At 39.2% G+C, this 20,956-nt stretch overlaps 1 protein-coding gene across 1 annotated transcript in view; it reads left to right on the forward strand.

The window, feature by feature from the left end:
- LOC123951061 (cytochrome P450 20A1) overlaps positions 1 to 20,956 on the forward strand; it is a 63,477-nt gene that overhangs the window by 32,015 nt on the left and 10,506 nt on the right. The window contains exons 6-9 of the mRNA XM_046019702.1: positions 7,901 to 7,979; positions 13,895 to 14,010; positions 14,808 to 14,862; positions 17,703 to 17,823. Coding sequence (XP_045875658.1) covers positions 7,901 to 7,979; positions 13,895 to 14,010; positions 14,808 to 14,862; positions 17,703 to 17,823 — 371 coding nt within the window. The remainder of the gene's footprint in view (positions 1 to 7,900; positions 7,980 to 13,894; positions 14,011 to 14,807; positions 14,863 to 17,702; positions 17,824 to 20,956) is intronic.

The following is a 20,956-nucleotide window of genomic DNA, read 5'->3' on the forward strand; positions in this document are numbered from 1 at the left end:
GTTTTGGGCTAAAATAGCAATGCAAGCAAAGATAACTGTATTTCTAAAAAATGTAAGAATTACTTTTTTTAACCAGTTTTCGAAATTTAAAAAGCAGATGGCCAAAGAAATTTCCTTTTATTTTTATTATTTATTTATTTATTTATTTATTTTAAAAAATTTATTTGACAGAGATCACAAGTAGGCAGAGAGAGAGAGAGAGGAGGAAGCAGGCTTCCTGCTGAGCAGAGACCCTGATGCGGGGCTCGATCCCAGGACCCTGAGATCATGACCTGAGCCGAAGGCAGAGGTGCCTGAGGCACGGTGACCCCAAAGAAATTTCCTTTTAATACTCACCAAATATGTTGTAAAATAACACTAGATTCTAGAATAAAGAGAATAACTTTAATAGAACTAGACTATGTCCCATATAGAAAGAAATTAATGCCAGTGGAACATTAAAATGTTAATGAAGATGATTTGAAGAAAGGCTAATTCAGTCTGAAATGGATCTACTTTCTTTTCTAGATTCGTATGTGGAATTTATTTTATTATTCTCTATTTTTACCAGTCTTGGTATTAATTTACTTAATCCCAGTATTAAATGAGTTTATTTGGTTCAAATCGTACTTAGGTCATTTTGCGTCTCTGAGAAATTATTCCTTATTTTATTCAGATGTATAAAAACATTTTGGTTAAATAATCAGGATAATGTGTTTAGAACAAAAATCACTAGAAACTGTGGCTTACCACCTTGTTATTGTATAATATACTTTTTTCCCATTAAAATGGTTTAATTAGGGGTGCCTGGGTGGCTCAGTTGTTAAACATCCGCCTTTGGTTCAGGTCATGATCCCAGGATGGGGCTCCCTGTTCAGCGGGAAGCCTGCTTCTCCCTCTCCCACACCCTCTGCTTGTGTTCCTTCTCTAGCTGTCTCTCTCTCTCTCTCTGTCAAGTAAATAAACAAAATCTTGTAAAAAAAAAAAAAAAAAGTTTAATTAGGGGCACCTGGGTGGCTCATTCGGTTAAGTGTCTGCCTTCCACTCAGCTCATGATCTCGAGGTCCTGGCACTGAGCCCCACCTTGGGCTCCCTGCTCAGTGGGGAGTCTGCTTGTCCCTCTGCCTCTGCCCTCCCCACTGCTCGTGCTTTCTCTCTCAAATAAATAAATAAGTAAATAAAATCTTTTTCAAAAGATAAAATAAAATGATTTAATTACATATATCTGATGAAAAAATACGTGTTTCTTATCAACATATTAGGAGTATAAAAATCAAGGTGGAAAAAAATCACTCTAAATTCCATTTTCTAGAGTAAACTAGCCTGTGTACTCAGGCAAATAAATTGGTTAAGGATTTCCTAAAATGTCTTCATATTTTAATGAAGAATCAATTTTTGACTCAGTTATTACTGATTTTTTTTTTCATGTTGACAAGATAGCATTTTTTAAAAGTGACACCCACCGTTATTTTCAGGACGACCTATTGTGTATGTTTTTATGCTGGTATTTTCTTTCTCTTCATTTTTCATTCTTTCCTTAGAACTTCAAAATAGAAAAAAATTCAAACTTAGAGAAAAGTTGCAACTAGGATAAGGAACTCCCATGTATCTTTTAACCCAGGTTCATCTGTTGTTTACATTTTGCTCCATTTGCTTTTGTCATTCATTATCTACTTCTTTGTTTATCTGTCTTTTCATTGCTCCCACCCTTATCTGAACCATTTGAGAGACAAGTGGACATTTTGCCTTTTCCCACCTAAATACTTCGGTCTGTATTTCCTAAAAACAACAGTATTCTCTCATATAGTGACAACATAGTTTTCAAACTTGGGAAATTGAACATTCATACAATATTGCTACCCACGGCCCATATTCAAATTTCTTTATTTTCAATGGTTAGACCTCTTTAATGTGAAACAGTTCCTTGGTTTTTCTTTGTTTTTTGGCCTTGATATATTTTTTAAAAATACAGGCCAGTTATTTTGTGCAGTGTCTCTCAATTTGGGGTTTGAGTAGATTCAAGTTATGTACTTTGGGAATCTGGTATTCTCTTAACAATATTAGAAGTTGTCAAAGGAAAGTCTTCAGACAAGAAACATGACTTAAATTCCTTCTTCAAATGATGTTTTCATATCTGAACCACCGCTGTGTTGTTGTCCTGTCAGGCCACCAGGAATGATAACCAATTTATGCATGCTACCGCTTGGTTCTCAACACTGGTTCTCAGCAGAGAGATGCCATCACATGTAGGATGTATACTGATTTCACAGGTGTCAAACTGGAAAATGTATTCGTCACATTTGGTTGCACACCGCGTTTCTGAAGTGCCCTCCAAAAATACTGTCCCAGTTATTTTTCCCACCAACATTAGTGTGCTCTTTCCCTGACGTTTAGAGTTATTGGTCCTTTAAATATTTGCCTGTATAGGGGCACCTGGGGGTCTCAGTCATTAAGGGTCTGCCTTCTGCACAGGTCATGGTCCTGGGGTCCTGGGATCGAGTTCCGTGTTGGACTCCTTGTTCAGTGGGAAGCCTACTTCTCCCCTCTCCACTCCCCCTGCTTGTGTTCCCTCTCTTGCTGTTTCTCTCTCACACATAAATAAAATCCTTGCCAATAAATAAATAAATAAATACTTGCCTATGTCATAAGTCAAAATGGTATTTCGTGATTATAATTTTTATTTTTTTTATCGTTTATGAGGTTAAACATTTTTTACATTTTTATTGAACATTTGTGTTTCTTTTGTGGGATACTTTCTTATGTCCTTTGCCCATTTTTCTGTTGATGTGATTTTTACTAATCAGAAAGAGCTCTTGGGGTGCCTGGGTGGCTCAGTGGGTTAAAGCCTTTGCCTTCGGCTCAGGTCATGATCCCAGGGTCCTGGAATCAAGCCCTGCATCGGGCTTTCTGCTCAGCGGGGAGCCTGCTCCCTCCTCTCTCTGCCTGTCTCTCTGCATACTTGTGATCTGTCTGTCAAATAAATAAATAAAATCTTTTTTAAAAAAAAGAACTCTTTTTTTTTTTAATTTTATCTTTATTTTTTAAAGTAACCTGTACACCCAGTGTGGGGCTTGAACTCATGACCTTAAGATCAAGAGTTGTATTCTCAGACAAACCATAAATGACTCTTAATCTCACAAAAGAAACTGGGGGTTGCTGGGGGGAGGTGGGGTTGGGAGAGGGGGAGGGGGTTATGGACATTGGGGAGGGTATGTGCTATCATGAGTGCTGTGAAGTGTGTAAACCTGGCGATTCACAGACCTGTACCCCTGGGGATAAAAATATATTATATGTTTATAAAAAAGAAAAATTTGGAAGGGGAGGCAAACCATAAGAGACTATGGACTCTGAAAAACAACCTGAGGGTTTTGAAGGGGTGGGAGGTTGGGGGAACAGGTGGTGGGTAATGGGGAGGGCACGTTTTGCATGGAGCACTGGGTGTTGTGCAAAAACAATGAATACTGTTACGCTGAAAAAAATAAATATATTTAATTAAAAAAAAAAAGTTGTATTCTCTACTGACTAAGCCAGCCAGATTCCCTAAGAGTTCTTTATTTTTATCTCACTTTTCATTTATAGGGCTTAAAAAAAAAGTCTTTATTTTTTAAAGCAGTTTTGGGTTTACAGTAAAATTGAGAGGAAAGGGGCACCTGGGTGGCTTAGTTGGTTAAGCGTCCAAATCTTGATTTCAGGTCAGGTCATGATCTCAGGGTTGTGAGATTGAGCCGTACATTGGGCTCCGTGCTGGGTGTGGAACCTGCTTAGGATTCTCTCTCTCCCTTTCCCTCTCAAAAAGAGAAAAAGAATTGAAAGGAAGATACAGAGATTTCCTGAATACCCATCGCTTCCACACATGTGTAGCTTTCACCATTACTGACATCACTTACCAAAATCGTACATTTTTTTCCAAGGATGAACCTATATTGACACATAAGTACCTCAAGGATTCACAGTTGGTATTGTATGTTCAGTGGGTTTGGACAAATGTATGAGGACATATATCTATCATTATAATATATAAAGGATTTTCACTGCCCTAAACATCCTCTGTCTTTTCATCGCCTGCCGCCTCTTCTGGCAAGCCCTGAACTTTTTGTTTTATCCATAGTTTTGCCTTTTCTAGAATGTCATATAGTTGGAATCATTCAGTACGTAAACTTCTGAGATTGGCTTATTTTTCACTTCCATTTAAGCTTCATCCATGTCTTTTCATGGCTTCATAGCTGATTTCTTTTAGCACTGAATAGTACTGCATTATCTAGATGTACCACAGTTCATCCATTCATCTACTAAAGGACATCTTGGTTGCTTCCTGGTTTGGGCAGTTATGATGAAAGCTGCAGTGAACATCTGTGTGCAGGTTTTTGTGTGGACACAAGTTTCCATCTTCGTTGGGTAAATACCAAGAGTTGTGATCGCTGGTAAGAGTAGGTTTAGTTTTGTAAAAAATTGGTTTTTGAGGGTTTTGTTGTTATATCCTCTGGCTCGGAGATTCTTTCCTAACCTGTGACCAGTGTACTAATAAGGTTATGAAAGACATTCTTCATTTCTGCTATGGTGTTTTTTATCTATAGTATTTCTTTTTTTTTTTTTTTTTTTTTTTTGAGAATTAAAACCAAGTCTTTCCATTTTATTTATTTTTTTCAGTGTAACAGTATTCATTCTTTTTGCACAACACCCAGTGCTCCATGCAAAACGTGCCCTCCCCATTACCCACCACCTGTTCCCCCAACCTCCCACCCCTGACCCTTCAAAACCCTCAGGTTGCCCCAACCTCCCACCCCTGACCCTTCAAAACCCTCAGGTTGTTTTTCAGAGTCCATAGTCTCTTATGGTTCGCCTCCCCTCCCCAATGTCCATAGCCCGCTCCCCCTCTCCCAATCCCACCTCCCCCCAGCAACCCCCAGTTTGTTTTGTGAGATTAAGAGTCATTTATGGTTTGTCTCCCTCCCAGTCCCATCTTGTTTCATTTACTCTTCTCCTATCCCCCTACCCCCCCATGTTGCTTCTCCATGTCCTCATATCAGGGAGATCATATGATAGTTGTCTTTCTCCGATTGACTTATTTCACTAAGCATGAGGTAGTTAAGATTTCCATCTCTTGTGTACATTGCCTATCTGTTCTTGCATGCTGTGTACTTTGTCCTTTACCTAAGGATCCTTTAGAACCTTTAGCAGCATATTTAGCAGAGTTGTTTTAAATTCCTGGGGGCACCTGTGTGGGTTAGTCATTTGGGCATCTGACTCTTGGTTTTGCCTCAGGTCATGGTCTTGGGTTGTGAGAGCAAGCCCCAAGTTGGGCTCCGTGCTGGCCATGGAGCCTGCTTGATTGAGGTTCTCTTTCTCCCTCTGCCCCTTGCATGCTCTAAATTAATTAATTAGTTAATTAATTCTTCATCTTATAATTCCAGTGTCCCCACCGTATCTTGTTCTGATGCTTGCTCTGTTTCTTCAAACTGTGTTTTTTACCTTTTGGTCTCTCTTGTAATTTTTTATGGATAGCTGAACGTGATATACTGGGTAAAAGAAACTGGTGTAAATAGGCCTTTAGAATTGTGATGGTGAGGGGTGCCTGGGTGGTTCAGTGGGTTAAAGCCTTTGCCTTCGGCTCAGGTCATGATCTCAGGGTCCTGGGATCGAGCCCTGCATCGGGCTCACTGCTCAGCAAGGAGCCTGCTTCCCCTTCTCTCTCTGCCTGCCTCTCTGCTTACTTGTGATCTCTGTCTGTCAAATAAATAAATAAAATCTGAAAAAAAAAAAGTAAAAAAAAAAAAAAGAATTGTGATGGCGAGCTGTGGGGAAAGGGGAAGCATCCCATAGTCCTGTGAGTAAGTGTCAGTCTATCAGTGAGCCTGTGCGTCTGGATCGTGAACTTCATAAGTGTTTCTCAGTATTCCCCCGCCCCCATTTGTGTGGGACAGGATGGCTAAGTGGACTGGAGTTTGGTGCTTTCCTTCTTGCACACAAAACGCTAGCCCTGGCTGGAGTTAGATAGTTCCCTTCTTCTAGGCAGCTGGGCTCTGACAAAACCCCAGCAGGTTAGGCTGTCAAGGCAGGCCTTGTCAACAAGAACAGAGTGCTCTGGTTTATTTCAGATCAGTTCCTTTTCAAAGGAAATTTTTTTCAAGTTTCCCTGCTAGAAGCCCAAGAGGGAGTTTCTTCATTATTTACCATGCGAACCTGGTTGAGCTCTTGGAGGTAAATCTTACAATATTTTGGTGGGGGAAAGTCGGGTCTATGATTGGGTTTCCCTGGAGTTTTTAATTCTCAGAGTTGTGCATTACTGAACCTCTAGCTGTTAGTTAATTACAGTTCAGGTTTTCCTCCCCCGGGACTGGTTCCTGAGGTGGTTTCCGCTTGTGGGTCTCTGCTTCCGTAAGCGGTAACTCCCCGATTTGACCTGTCTCTTTAATCTTGGGCCCTTTCCTGTCTTCCTGTTTTCCCTAGTTTCTTTAATCCCTGGGTCCTCTCCTGTCTTAGGGTCCAAGAAGAATTGTTGATGTTTCAAATCTGTAAAGTTTTTTGTTATTGAGATGGAGTTGCCAAATGAATTCAGCTTTCTCATGAATTTTCACCCTCTGCTCTGTGTCATGGTTAGACACTACTTTCCTGGGGCTCTTGGGTCACTCAGTTGGTTAAGTGCCTGCACAGGTCATGATTTTGAGGTCTGAGTGAGCCCCACGTCGGACTTCCTGCTCATTGGAGAGTCTGCTTCCCCCTCTCCTTTTGCCCCCCGCCCATGCTCATGCACACTCATTCTCTCTCAAATAAATAAATGAAATCTTAAAAAAAAAAAAGAACTGCTTTCTTGCTTTAAGGCTGTTCCTAATATAAACATTTATTATACATTTTCACAGTACTTTTTTTTTTTTAAGATTTTATTTGTTTATTTGACAGACAAAGATCCAAGTAGGCAGCCGGGGGGGGGGGGGGCGGGGAGCAGATTCCCTGCGGAGCAGAGAGCCCTATGTGGGCCCCCCCACGCCAAGGCACAGTCTTTAATCCACTGAGCCACCAAGGCGCCCCTTCACAGGACTTTAAATGATTTAATTTTTCACATTTAAAAAATCTTTAAGTTATATCTTTGTAAGGTAAGAGTTAAGGACTCCTAAATATTAATAATTATTCAATTATTTGGCATTGATTAGTGAGTGTTGTATTCTTAACCTACGTTCTTTCACAACTTTTAAATTAAATTAAATAAGCGAAGGTTTTTTCCAGGGGCTACTCAGTTTTGAAATAACTGGAAGCCTGTTTTATTATTTACTATCTGCAAACCTTATACTAACTTTTAACCTTTATTTCTGGATTTCAGCTAATGATTATCAGTATCACAAGTGAAGTAAAAATTTGGAATTCCCTATGAAATTTATTCATCCACTGGTGCTTTTATAATAAAAAATTGAAAATTGACCCTACTGCCATGCCCTTTTCTGTTTTTTTTTTTTTAAAGATTTTTATTTATTTTATCTGACAGAGAGAGATCACAAGTAGGCAGAGAGGCAGGCAGAGAGAGTGAGAGGGAAGCAGGCCCCCTGCTGAGCAGAGAGCCCGATGCGGAACTCGATCCCAGGACCCCGAGATCATGACCCGAGCCTAAGGCAGTGGCTCAAACCACTGAGCCACCCAGGCGCCCGCCATGCCCTTTTCTTCCCCATTCCCACACCTTTTAAAGAAAAGAAACTTTTGACTTCCTAGTTAAAATTAGTTTTAAAGTGCCCTGACTGAAATTATTAAAACATATTTGTACTCTGTCCTCGGAGACTATAGAGTAAATGATCATGCAGCCCACTTAAAAGGGAGAGTTTAATTATCAGATCTGTTAGTAAGATAGGAATTTCTCAATTATTGGCTTAGATTGCTTGGTGTTACTTAGAAAATCTACTTTACTAGATAATAGGTGTGTTTTCCTGTTTTTCAGGTTTGGTCTGAGATTGGCAAAGGCTTTTTAGATGGATCACTTGATAAAAGTACAACTCGGAAAAAACAATATGAAGATGGTAAGTTTTGCTACTCTTAAATTATAGTAGGGACAGGATATGTGCCCAAATTTTAATAAGGACATCTCTGAACCATGAGATTATGGGCCATGTATATTTTCTGTCTTTATGTTTTTCTCCTACATTTCCTATATTAAAGGTTTTTCTTAAAAGAGAGAAAAAAAGCAGTGAATCAGTAAATGAAACTCTGGTACTCACTATAGAATGAGGCTCGTATGGCCTACAGGAAAATGTAAGGGTACAATCCTGGGAAAGCAGTTTTATAATAAACATTAAGAGTAATAAATAATGGGGACCTCTGGGTGGCTCAGTCAGTTGAGCGGCTGCTTCAGCTCAGGTCATGATCTCAGTGTCCTGGGATCGAGTCCCACATTAGGCTCCCTGCTCAGTGGGCAGCCTGCTTCTTGCTTCTCCCTTTCCAACCCTTGTGCTCTCTTGTGTGCTCTCTCTCTCTCTCACTCTCAAATAAATGAATAAAAACTTTTTTAAGAAGTCATGAATAATTGGTGAAACTAAGAGAAAAAAGAAATAACGATTTTTTTTTGTAGTGCTATTTCTGTGTATAGAAAACCAGAAGCAATCTAAATGTCCAACAATATTGGAATTGTTGAGTACCAGCTTACATGTTGAAAAGATGTTTGTAAAAAATGTAGCAACATAAGGGCGCCTGGGTGGCTCAGTGGTTTAAGCCACTGCCTTCGGCTCAGGTCATGACCTCAGGGTCCTGGGATCGAGTCCCGCATCGGGCTCTCTGCTCAGCAGGGAGCCTGCTTCCCTCTCACTTTCTGCCTGTCTCTCTGCCTACTTGTGATCTCTCTCTCTGTCAAATAAATAAATAAAAAATCTTTAAAAAAAAAAATCCCAGAATTAAAAAAAAAATTTTTTTTAAATGTAGCAACAAAAGAATTCTTGCTGTTATAACACTGAGTAAAAATATTTTCAATATTTTGGGGCATTGGTTGCAACTTTTTAAAATCTACTCAGAAAAACAGCAGTTTTCATTTTAAGATGACTGCACAAAATTATTCTCGCTTGGGCGCCTGGATGGCTCAGTGGGTTAAGCCTCTGCCTTTGGCTGGGGTCATGATCTCAGGGTCCTGGGATTGAGCCCCACATCGGCTCTCTGCTCAGCAGGGAGCCTGCTTCCCCCTCCCCCTCTCTCTCTGCCTCTCTGTCTGCCTCTCTGCATACTTGTGATCTCTGTCTGTCAAATAAATAAATAAAATCTTAAAAAAAAATTAGTCTCCCTTTTTTTGCTTGTATATCTTCTGTTAGTAATTTAATGATTGTAATTCTTTAATACCTGTATTTTGAGCTCTTTCAATTCTTTTTTTAGAAGTAGGGTAAATTAAAATACATGGGCTGTGTTGGAACGATGGATTTTTTCCATATATAATTGTGTTCCTTTCTACTATTCTCATCCTTCATTCTTTCAGTAAGTATTTATTGAGGACTATATGTCCTAGGCACTATGTTGTGTATAGGAGTCAAAAATCCTGGACCTCACGGGGATTAGAATTCTAGTGATTCCCGGGGCGCCTGGGTGACTCAGTGGGTTAAGCTGCTGCCTTTGGCTCAGGTCATGATCTCGGGGTCCTGAGATCGATTCCCGCGTCGGGCTCTCTGCTCAGCGGGGAGCCTGCTTCCCTCTCTCTCTCTCTCTGCCTTCCTTTCTGTCTACTTGTGATCTCTCTCTGTCAAATGAATAAATAAAATCTTTAAAAAAAAAAAAAAAGAATTCTAGTGATTCCCTTGATGTCCAACATAAGTTCAAAAGAGCCAATTTAACAGACACATTTTCTGCACTCTGGTTTTTATTGCCATTGTGAGTATCTTCATGGATGCAATAGGACTAATTCCCCTTAATAAAAAATGTATTTCACAAGTATTTGTTCAGTTAATACAAAATGAAAATTAGTCATTGATTTTAAGTAAAACTAGACTATCTAACATATGTTCCTTGGGTTGTAACATTGGCATAAATCAAATTCATGCTTTTATTGAAAATTATTCTTTATGTGCTATGGTGAGTGCTGTGAATTGTTTAAGACTGATGAATCACAGATCTGTACCCCTGAAGCAAATAATACATTATATGTTAATTTAAAAAAAAAAAGATTCTTGGGGAACCTGGGTGGCTCAGTGGGTTAAGCCTCTGCCTTCGGCTCAGGTCATGATCCCAGGGTCCTGGGATCCAGCCCCGCATCGGGCTCTCTGCTCAGCATGAAGCCTGCTTCCTCCTATCTCTCTGCCGGCCTCTCTGCCTACTTGTGATCTCTCTCTGTCTGTCAAATAAATAAATAAAATATTAAAAAAAAATTCTTTTTTGGAATTTATGTGAGTAGGAAACCACGGCTGGGTCCCTGGGTCATGTGTTTAAGTGAGTCATTCTTAGCCTGATCTGTACATTGAAATCACCTGGAGAACTTAAGGCAAAAAAAAACTGAAGATCAGGCCCCATGGTAAACCAGTTTATTCAGAGTCTGAGAGAGAGGCGCCCTGGGTGTCAGGTATTTCTATGAAAGCCTGATGTACTTGTAGAGTTGAGAATGTACCGCAGTAGTTCCCAAACTTTGCTAACCATTGAATCTTTTGAGAAATATGGGGGTGCCTGGCTGGTGCAGTTAGGAGAGCATTTGACTCTTAACCAACTGAGCCACCCAGGCACCCCGCATATGAGTGTCTTGGGGTCCTGGGTTCCAGTCTCATGCTGGGCGTAGAGATTACTAAAAAAAATTAAACTATAAAACAAAATAAATAGTGACATCAGGCTTCCATTACTAAACATTTGGATTTATTTGGTGTGAGGTATGACTTACATTTTATGATTTTTTTTTTTTTAGGAGAGAGAGTGAAAGTGGTAGGGGGTTAGGGAGAGAGAATCTTTTTTTTTTTTTTAAAGATTTTATTTATTTATTTGACAGAGAGAGAGATCACAAGTAGGCAGAGAGGCAGGCAGAGAGAGAGGAGGAAGCAGGCTCCCCGCAGAGCAGAGAGCCCGATGCGGGGCTCGATCCCAGGACTCTGAGATCATGACCTGAGCCGAAGGCAGCGGCTTAATCCACTGAGCCACCCAGGCGCCCCAAGAGAGAGAATCTTAAGCAGACTCCATGCCCAGTGCAGAGCCCAGTGCGGGGCTGGATCTCATGACCCTTGCGTCATGACCAAAGCCAAAATCAAGAGTCATGCACTTAACTGACTGAGCCATCCAGGCACCCCTACTTTACGATTTAAAAAAAAAAAAATGTTCCTAGGTGCTTCTAATTTGTAGCAGAGTTGAGAACCATTGCATCATAGTGTTAATAATTTTTCATTTTAATCACTAATGTGTTACATTCATGCAAATCTATAACTATTTAGTGAATATCTATAATATTCTGGTATGTTTTTGGTGCTGGGGAGATGTCCGTGAACAAAAGAAACAAAAATTCCTGTCTTGTGGCCGCACATTGTAGTGGGAAGTAGCGGACAGTAATCTAAATGAGTAAACCGAATAGTGTGTTAAAAGATGAAAAGTGCTACGGAGAAAATCAAATCAGGAAGGGGGATGGGGTGTGCTGGGGATGGGGAGGTTGCAGTTTTGAATAAGGTTACTAGGAAGGGCCTCGCTAAGATTGGGTGACTTATGAGCTACACTTGAGAGAGATAAGGAAATCATTCGGTGCAGATCATTGAGGCTGTCCACAGGGCCAAAGGAAGAACAGTCTCTGTAGAGGGAGAGTAATTGCAAAGTCCTGGAGGTGGGATTCTGGTGTACAGGGAACTTTTTGACTGGAGTGAAGCCAGTCAGAAGAGGAATAGAAGAGATGAGGCCGGAAAGACTGAGGGGAGGGACAGATTTTGTCTGGCTTATAGCCCATTGTAAGACTAGGTTGTTACTATGAGATAGGAAACTGGAAGGTTTTAGCAGTTATAATCTGAGGTTTTGTTTGTTTGGTTGGTTTTTTTTGATGTATTTTTTTTTAAGATTTTATTTATTTATTTGACAGAGATCACAAGTAGGCAGAGAGGAAGGCAGAGATAGAAAGGAGGGAGAAGGCTTCCTGCTGAGCAGAGAGCCTGATGTGGGGCTCGATACCAGGACCCTGGGATCATGACCTGAGCCAAAGGCAGAGGCTTTAATCCACTGAGCCACCCAGGTGCCCATGTTTTGGGTTTTTTTAGATTTTAAGTGTCTCTGCATCTAACATGGGGCTCAAACTTATAACCCTGAGATCAAGAGTTGCATGCTCTACTGACTAAGCCAGCCAGGCGCCCCGATCTCAGTTATGTTTTCAACATGTCATTCTGGCTGCTGTTATAGATTATAGGTACCTGGAGCAGAAGCAGGGCGGCTAATTCAGGGGCTGTTGCAATGAATCAGGCAAGAGAAATAATGTGACTTGGACTAGGTGGTAGGCAGCAGAAAATAAAGAATGAAAAAAAAAAAAAAAGGTAAAGAAGAGTAATTCTGGGGGCGCCTGGATGGCTCAGTGGGTTAAAGCCTCTGCCTTTGGCTCAGGTCATGATCCCAGAGTCCTGGGATGGAGCCCCACATCGGGCTCTCTGCTCAGCAGGGAGTCTGCTTCCTCCTCTCTCTCTGCCTGCCTCTCTGCCCACTTGTGATCTCTGTCTGTCAAATAAATAAATAAAGTCTTAAAAAAAAAAAAAAAAAGGAAGAGTAATTCTGTACTTTGAAATTAGAACACCAACATGAACTGACAGCTTAGTTGTATGGTATAAGAGAGAAGGAGACACCGAGGTTTTAGGCCTGAGTGTTTGGAAACTGAGGTTTTTAGGGAGATGGGGCACATTTGGGAAGATCCAGTTTTGGTGGGGAAAGATGTAGAGTTCATTTGTGGATATGGTATGTTTAATAGGCTACAGACATCTAAGTGGAGATGCTAAATTGGTTGTTAGACATAGGAATCTGGAATTCAGGGGAAAGAGGTCCGGCCTGGAAATATAAATTTGGGAGTGTTCAGTCCATAGATTGTATTTAAGGCCTTGAGACTCGTGACCATCAAGGTAATGAATGTAAATAGAAAAAGAAAAGAGGTGCAAAAAACTGAATCCTGACCTTGGCCATTCCATTATTAAGAAATTCAAGAGATGAGAAGGAACCATTGAAAGGAGACTGAGAATGAGCAGGCAGCAAAGTAGGGGGAAGTATGGGGTCTGCTAGGGCATGGAATCCCAGGATCCAAATGAGACTCTTAACACCGACAGAGTATTTGATCAGGGTCCTGGGATCAAGCCCCACATCAGGCTCCCTGCTCACTGGGAGGCCTGCTTCTCCCTCTGCACTGCTTGTGCTCTCTCGCATTCTCTCTCTCTCTCAAATAATAAATAAAATCTTAAAAAAAAAAAAAGAATTTAGAAGGGAAGTATCAAGGGAGAGGTTTATGTGTGCGGAGGCCTCCAAGGTGCTGGTGTTAGTTCTAGCTCTTGACCTGGTTGTTGATATTATGGGTGTTTGCTTTATAATTATTCCTTAAATTGTACATATATGGCATTTGCAGCTTTTTAATGTAAAATTTAGCAAAAAGAAGGAAAAGAAAATTGATGAATTTTAACATAAATTAACTTTGTAAAAATTTTTGGTTACAGCTCTCTTTCTTGAAAGTTTTATTCTGCACATAGCAACATTGTACAGAAATATTAAAAGATATTCAATCTCGGGCGCCTGGGTGGCTCAGTGGGTTAAGTCTCTGCCTTTGACTCAGGTCATGGTCTCAGAGTCCTGGGATCAAGTCCCACATCGGGCTCTCTGCTCCGTGGAGAGCCTGCTTCCTCCTCTCTCTCTGCCTGCCTCTCTGACTACTTGTGATCTCTCTGTCAAATAAATAAATAAAATCTTTAAAAAAAAAAAAAAAGATATTCAATCTTTACAAATGCTCATATTCTAAAATCTTTTTTTGTATTTCTTCTCTAAGCTCTTAGGCAACTGGAATCTATTTTAAAGAAAATCATAAAAGAACGAAAAGGAGGGAACTTCAGTCAACATATTTTCATTGACTCCTTAGTACAAGGGAACCTTAATGACCAACAGGTGGTGTAACTGTTAAATGTTTATTAAGTAAATAATAATCACACATGTATAGTGCTTTGTGCTCACTTTACTTTTATAGTACATCGTCCACAAATTGTACAAGTATTTAGTCTCTTCTTATTTAGTTCTTTGAAGCCGCTGTATATTATTTAATATTGGGTAAGCAAATGTTGAATCAAATTCTCCGATCATAAAAGAGGAGGACTTAACTGACTAGGCTGGCAGCTTGGCTTGTTCTCAGAGTGCCTCTGTTACCCCAGCACGCCGCTGTGTTTGCGGGGTTGTCAGGCAAAGGAGAAGAATGGAGCCATTATTGCCACGCCTGTTCCCTGTAGCAATAATGCCCAGTCTACATACATGAGTCTTCAAAGACAGAACGGTTTTCCGGGTGTGTACAGGTGCAGGATCGAATAAGGCTTCAAGGGTAGTGGCAGCCTCTTCACTGTTCTGAGGCTTTGTTGCTGCACCAGCCGAAGCCAGAAAGAGAGCCCCGAGGCAGTTTGTTAGCAAAAACATAGCACAAGCCGGTGATAACTACCAGTAAATGTTTATTGCATCAAAAAGGCAAGGCCATATTTAGGTTGATTTTTACATTAGTTTTTTCTTAGGTGAAAACATTTTAAAGAAATAATATACATTTTTTCCTTTCCTTAACCTTAATTTTTCCTTTCTTTAACCTTATGATGTACTCTAAAAGTAAAGGTTATTAAATATATATATTAAAAGGTTATTTTGGTAGGGTCTAATACAGGCCACCTTACATTTTACCCTTTCTAAACTTCGTTTTTCTCTCCTAGATCCTTGAAGACAGTATGATATTTTCTCTGGCCAGTTGTGTCATAACTGCAAAATGTGAGTATAAATTGATTTCTTCTTAAGATAGATCATAAAATACACACAGGTAAAATAAAGGAAACATTGTTTGCAAGACCTCTTTATAATTTCCCTTCTCTTTTCTTTTTTATTTTTGTTTGAAAGGCTTGATTCACACAGCTACCTTTTTTTTTTTTTTGAAACCCCCAGGTGCTCTATGCCACCTCTGAACATTGCCATAAATTTCTTGACACAGTTTATGGATTGTGAATTCTAGTTAGTGCCTTTAAAATGAACTGCTATTGACACCTTTCCAAGCAGAGCAGTGAAGCCTTTCAATTTCCTGCTGTGGTTTTCACTTTGACTCAAGTCCAGTTTGCTATTATTAAGGTCTACCAACAGAGGATATAGGCCACAGAAATCACAGTTTAAAAGAACTCCTCTCTTGGTGTAATTGAAGGTGATTTTTATTTAAAGTTCTAAAATGTGTGAAATTTGTGCACGCTTATAAAAATATGCTAAAATGCTAAAGGGAGTATCAAAACTTCAGTTTGAAATAGAAAAAATCGATACTCATTGAAGGATTTCATTTACAGTTCTTTCTATTTAAAAACAATAATTAAAGATCTAAACTGCCCGTAAGTTCTTCTTTATAAAGTTTTTGACATCTAGAGATGTCCAGGTATTATAGATGAAATGGAATTTGTGCATGTGTCAAAAATAATGTGTGGAACTTCTTTAAAAAGTGCTTAACTTGTTTTTTAAAAAATTTACTACATTAAACTATATCTCTGCTAAAGACCTACAAAAGATCTGAAGCACAACAACAGAGCAAAAAAAGTGACCATTTCCAAAGTTGGGTTAATATTTTAATCTTATCACAGTTTTTAGGGGGGATTTCAGATTATCACTGTTTCTTTGCATGTGGGTTGGTTATTTTTTAAGGTACCTCTGAATTTTTTGAGAGTCAAAATAGGCAGGAAACGTTAATCTTCTGCTACTTATTAGCCTTGAGCAAGATATTTGGCTCTGCATTTTTTTTTCTCTCAAATAACAGTTTAGGTCTAGATGACCTCCAAGGTATTCTCAAGTCTGTAATTGTGTCTTTGGTTCAGTACCATGTTTAAAGAACGTTCATGACTTAAAATCTTATTTTTAAGCTATGCTCAGTCATACTTTAGAGTTCTACCAAAGAACCAATATTTGAGATTATTAAACCATACAGTTATGGTAATCTCAAGTGATAATATGGTGAAGCAGGGTGTAAGAGTGGTCACTGTGTATACACCCTTGTACTAAATCTTTCAATATTGTATACATATCACTGTATGTTGTAAAATTACAAACTTGTACATATTGTCCACTGCATAAGTTTTCATTATCACTTGTGAAGCAGAAATTCTGTAGTTCCTTCAAAAGCCCTAATAAAGAAATACATGTAGGAAAAAGTTAAATACAGGCAGTTACTCATGTGCCTTTTTATAAACTCTGAATATGAGTAAATTATAAAAAGAGTACCAGGCAGCTATTAATTTTATTGATAATAACATTTAGTACAGAAAGTGAATTGTGTCCTTTCCAGGCGTAAGAATTGGATAGTGAATTAGGCAAACATTAAAATAAAAAGTAACTTTGAGACAAATTTAAGTCTGCCCTTAGCTCGAGAAGGCGATAATTAATAAGTGAAGTAGAAATTACTTAAATACATTTTTAAAACTGTTTGACTCAGAAAAAGTAATATAGAGTCATCTCAAGCAAAATCTAGGGTAAGAGGTGCTGGTATCTGGATGGTATCTGGATAGTTCCATTCTTTGAGTAGTTGTAATCCTAGTGGATTTCTAGGGGAAATATAACTTTTCGTATTTTCTCTGTTTCATGTTCATCATGTGATTTTCTTACCTTTTCATTTCCTCGGTGCATATAATATATAGGCCCTTTTAAGCAAAAGTAACCCTGTAAGCTTAGTGATCTCCCAGTCTTGTTCATCAAAATAAATGTGGTACTTGTTGGAAGTACAGATGCCTGGACTTCACCCTAAGTCTTTGGAATCAGAATCTGATTCACAGCTCCTTGCTGTGAATGTGGAGTTGTGCCATCAATCAATTCCTGGGTGATTTTAGAGAACTGTTGTCCTAAGCAATAACCAATACCAATTCTTGAACCAGTTTATCTACCATTGCAAGTAAAAATTTAGAATATTGATTTATAGGTAAATCTCCCGCTACTTTGATTTATATGAATCATTTCATTAGGTCTCCTGAAGGAACTAATAAATCCGTAGTTTATTACACAAGGTTGGGTGAACCAGACAATCCATTACAGTTACCAACATTTAACACTCCTCCAGATAATGAGGTTTATTTATTATCATTACTATTTTACTGAAGGTAAAAATTCATTTTTGGCTTCAATTACTTGCCAATTTTAAGAAAGCAGTTGCAGATCTCCTTAGGAGTTGTCATGTCCCGTTCAATGAAGTACAAATCCTGTTCTGTTCAATGAAGTACAAATCCTGTGAACAGGGGCGCCTGGGTGGCTCAGTGGGTTAAAGCCTCAGCCTTCAGCTCAGGTCATGATCCCAGGGTCCTGGGATCGAGCCCCACGTCGGGCTCTCTGCTCAGCGGGGAGCCTGCTTCCCTTCCTCTCTCTCTCTCTGCCTGCCTATCTGCCTATTTGTGATCTCTTTCTCTCAAATAAATAAATAAAATCTTAAAAAAAAATATCCTGTGAATAATCGTGGTATTTTTTGGTAACATTCCAGTGTCTTCCATATCAGAAAAAAAGGAAAATACAAGAAAAAAATAGTATGTTCTATCTTACTCTGCACCCAAACGATGAATTAGCTGTTTTCATTGTTATTAATATAAATTTTTATTTAGTGTGCACCTGGGCAATCTGTTTTTTAACTACCTCTGAAGAGGTTCAGAGAAAACTTTATGAAGAGATAGACCAAGTTTTTGGGAAGGATCCCATTACTCCAGAGAAAATTGAGCAGCTCAGGTAAGAATATAATAAAAAGAAGAGATCATTAGGTAAATTTGAGTTGGTTTAACTGTCTTATTTAAAGCTAGTGATAATATCTAGGAAAGGTATATATTTTTGCAGGACTTAAAATGTTTAAATACAGATTTTAGGGGTGCCTGGGTGGCTCAGTTTGTTAAGTAACTACCTTTGGCTCAGGTCATGATCTTGGAGTCCGGGGATCGAGTCCTCCATCAGGCTCTCTGCTCTGCAGGGAGTCTGCTTCTCCTTCTGACCCACCCCCTTCTCATGCTCTCTCTCTCTCTCTCTCTCTCTCTCTCTCAGTCTCAAATAAATAAATAAAATCTTTTTTTTTTTTTAAGATTTTATTTATTTATTTGACAGACAGAGATCACAAGTAGGCAGAGATGCAGGCGGAGAGAGAGGGGGAAGCAGGCTCCTTGCTGAGCAGAGAGACCGATGCAGGGCTCGATCCCAGGACCCTGAGATCATGACCTGAGCCAAAGGCAGAGGCTTTAACCCACTGAGCCACCCAGGCGCCCCATAAATAAATAAAATCTTTAAAAAAAAAAAGTAAATACAGATTTTATTAGATGACTTAATTTGCTCTTTAAAATCATAAGGTAGTTTTGGGGGTGCCTGGGTGGCTCAGTTGGTTAAGTGACTGTCTTTGGCTCAAGTCATGATCCCAGGGTGTTGGGATTGAGCCTCTCATCAGGCTCCTTGCTCAGTTGGGAACCTGCTTCTCCCTCTTTCTCTGCCTCTCCCCCTGCTTGTGCTCTATCAAATAAATAAACAAAATCATAAGATACTTTTGGGAAACCTTTACATTAGACTTATGTAAAATAGTATCGGTGATGTTCAAGTAAGTGGAGCATTCACATCTTGTTGATGGAAATGCAAAATGGTACAGACCTGTCAGAAAACAGTGTGGCATCTAAACGTACACTTACCATACACCCCAAAAATTCTCCGATGCATTTATCCAAGAGAAATGAAAAAAATATATACACAAAGACCTTTATGCACATGTTCATAGCAACATTATTCATGATAGCAAAAAGCTGGAAATAGTCCAGATATTCGTTGGCTGGTGAGTAAATAAACAAATTGTGTTTTATCTGTACCTTGGAATATTACCAAGTGGTTAAAAGTAATATAATATTGGGGTGCCTGGGTGGCTCAGTGGGTTAAAGCCTCTGCCCTCAGCTCAGGTCATGATCCCAGGGTCCTGGGATCGAGCCCCACATCGGGCTCTCTGCCCAGCGGGGAGCCTGCTTCCTCCTCTCTCTCTCTGCCTTCCTGCCTCTCTGCCTACTTGTGATCTCTGTCTGTCAAATAAATAAATAAAATATTTTTTAAAAAGTAATAATATCAATATATACAACAGTGTGGTTAAATGTCATTATGTTAAGTAAAAGAAGTCAAATTCAAAGACTATATACAATATAATTTCCTTAAGGTGAAATTTGAGAAGAGGCAAAACTGTTGTAATGGAAAGGGGATTGGTGGTTGTCTGGGGCCAGGAATGGGGAAGGAATCAACTAGCAGGGAGAATGAGAAGAGTTTTTAGGGGGAACTGTTCTGTATCTTGACGGTGGCTGTGGTAACACAATTATACACAATTACTAAATTTCTTCACATTGTATAGGTAAAATAGATGAATTTTTATATGTAGATAATACCTTAGTTAAAAAGATTTTTTTCTCTTGATATTTTTTAAAGATTTTACTGATTTATTTGACAGAGCAGCAAAGGGCGAGAGAGAAGCAGACTCCCCCCCAAGCAGGGAGCCCGATGCAGGACTTGATCCCAGGACTCTGGGATCGTGACTTGAGGCAAATGCTTAACTGACTGAGCCAACCAGGCATTCTAAAAAAGATTTTTTTAAAAATAGCAATTATGACTGCTTAGGGTGTTGGAAGTCTGAGTCTAGACAGCAGGCAACCAACCCTACCTTGGAGCCTCTTTTAACTATAGAAAAGAAGATAAGGAGACTTTGTTACACATTCTTCGAAATTTGGAAGTTTTATTAATTACCTTGAATATAACTGTTTTTCATTTTAAAAGTCATACTTGTCCTTCGAAGGTTTTATAATACAGAAGTGTATGAAGTAGAAGGTGAAGGTTTTTTGTAACTGTATCCCTAGGAGATAACAATTGTTAACTATATTTACTCTTTTTCCAGGTTTTTCTATGCATATATACATATATATAAATTTTTATTATTATATATACATAAATTTTATATATATAAAATTTTCTATGCATATATACATATATATTCAAAATTTAAAAATTCAAGATGTTTTAAAATATAAAAATATAATTCTTCTGTAAATTCCATCTTTTCTCTAAATATTTTGTGGACAATATTCTTATATATGTAACTCTATTATGCCCAGTCAGAGATTGAGTTCTGTTGATTTGACTTTCCAAACAACTCTTAGTTGGAAGTTATTTTATTTTATTTTATTTTATTTATTCATCAGAGAGAGAGAGAGAAAGAGAGAGCGAGCACGCAAGCAGGAAGAGTGGCAGGCAGAGGGAGGGACTCGATCCCAGGACTCTGGAATCATGACCTGAGGCGAATGAAGGCAGACGGTTAACTGACTGAGCCACCCAGGTGTCCCTCCTGGCAGTTGAATTTTAGTTCTTTTCATTGTCCTCACTATTCAGATCACCATTAACTTGCCTGGGATATTTCAACAGCCTTGGATCTTGCTCCCCGCTAATCCAGTCTCCAAATTGCTACTGGAGCCCAAGACTGTACACAGTAAACACTTTGGGTGCTTTAACCATACAGATAACCTAGGACCAATGCCAAATCAGCAGTCTCTGGGCATCAGAAGTTTTCAAAAGCTTCTTAGATGATTCCGATGTGTTCTAATTCTAATGTTGAGCATCACTGTGCTAGTACTATTTCTATACCTGAGGAGTCAACATCTGGGCAGATGAGTCCCCAGTTTAAAATCTTTCAGTGACCTCTGGTTGCTCTTAAGATAGAATTTAAACTCACCAGCATGGCTTAGGAGGCATTTCAAGAGCTGGGCCGCTTATTCCCTTCCCACCTTATCTCTCGTTATTTGTGCCTCTTCCTACCTTGGATTTAGCAATACTGAAATTCTTCTGTTTCTTCAAAGCTGTAGTA

Source organism: Meles meles, chromosome 9 (genome assembly GCF_922984935.1).
Source record: "Meles meles chromosome 9, mMelMel3.1 paternal haplotype, whole genome shotgun sequence".
NCBI classification, from domain to species: domain Eukaryota; kingdom Metazoa; phylum Chordata; class Mammalia; order Carnivora; family Mustelidae; genus Meles; species Meles meles.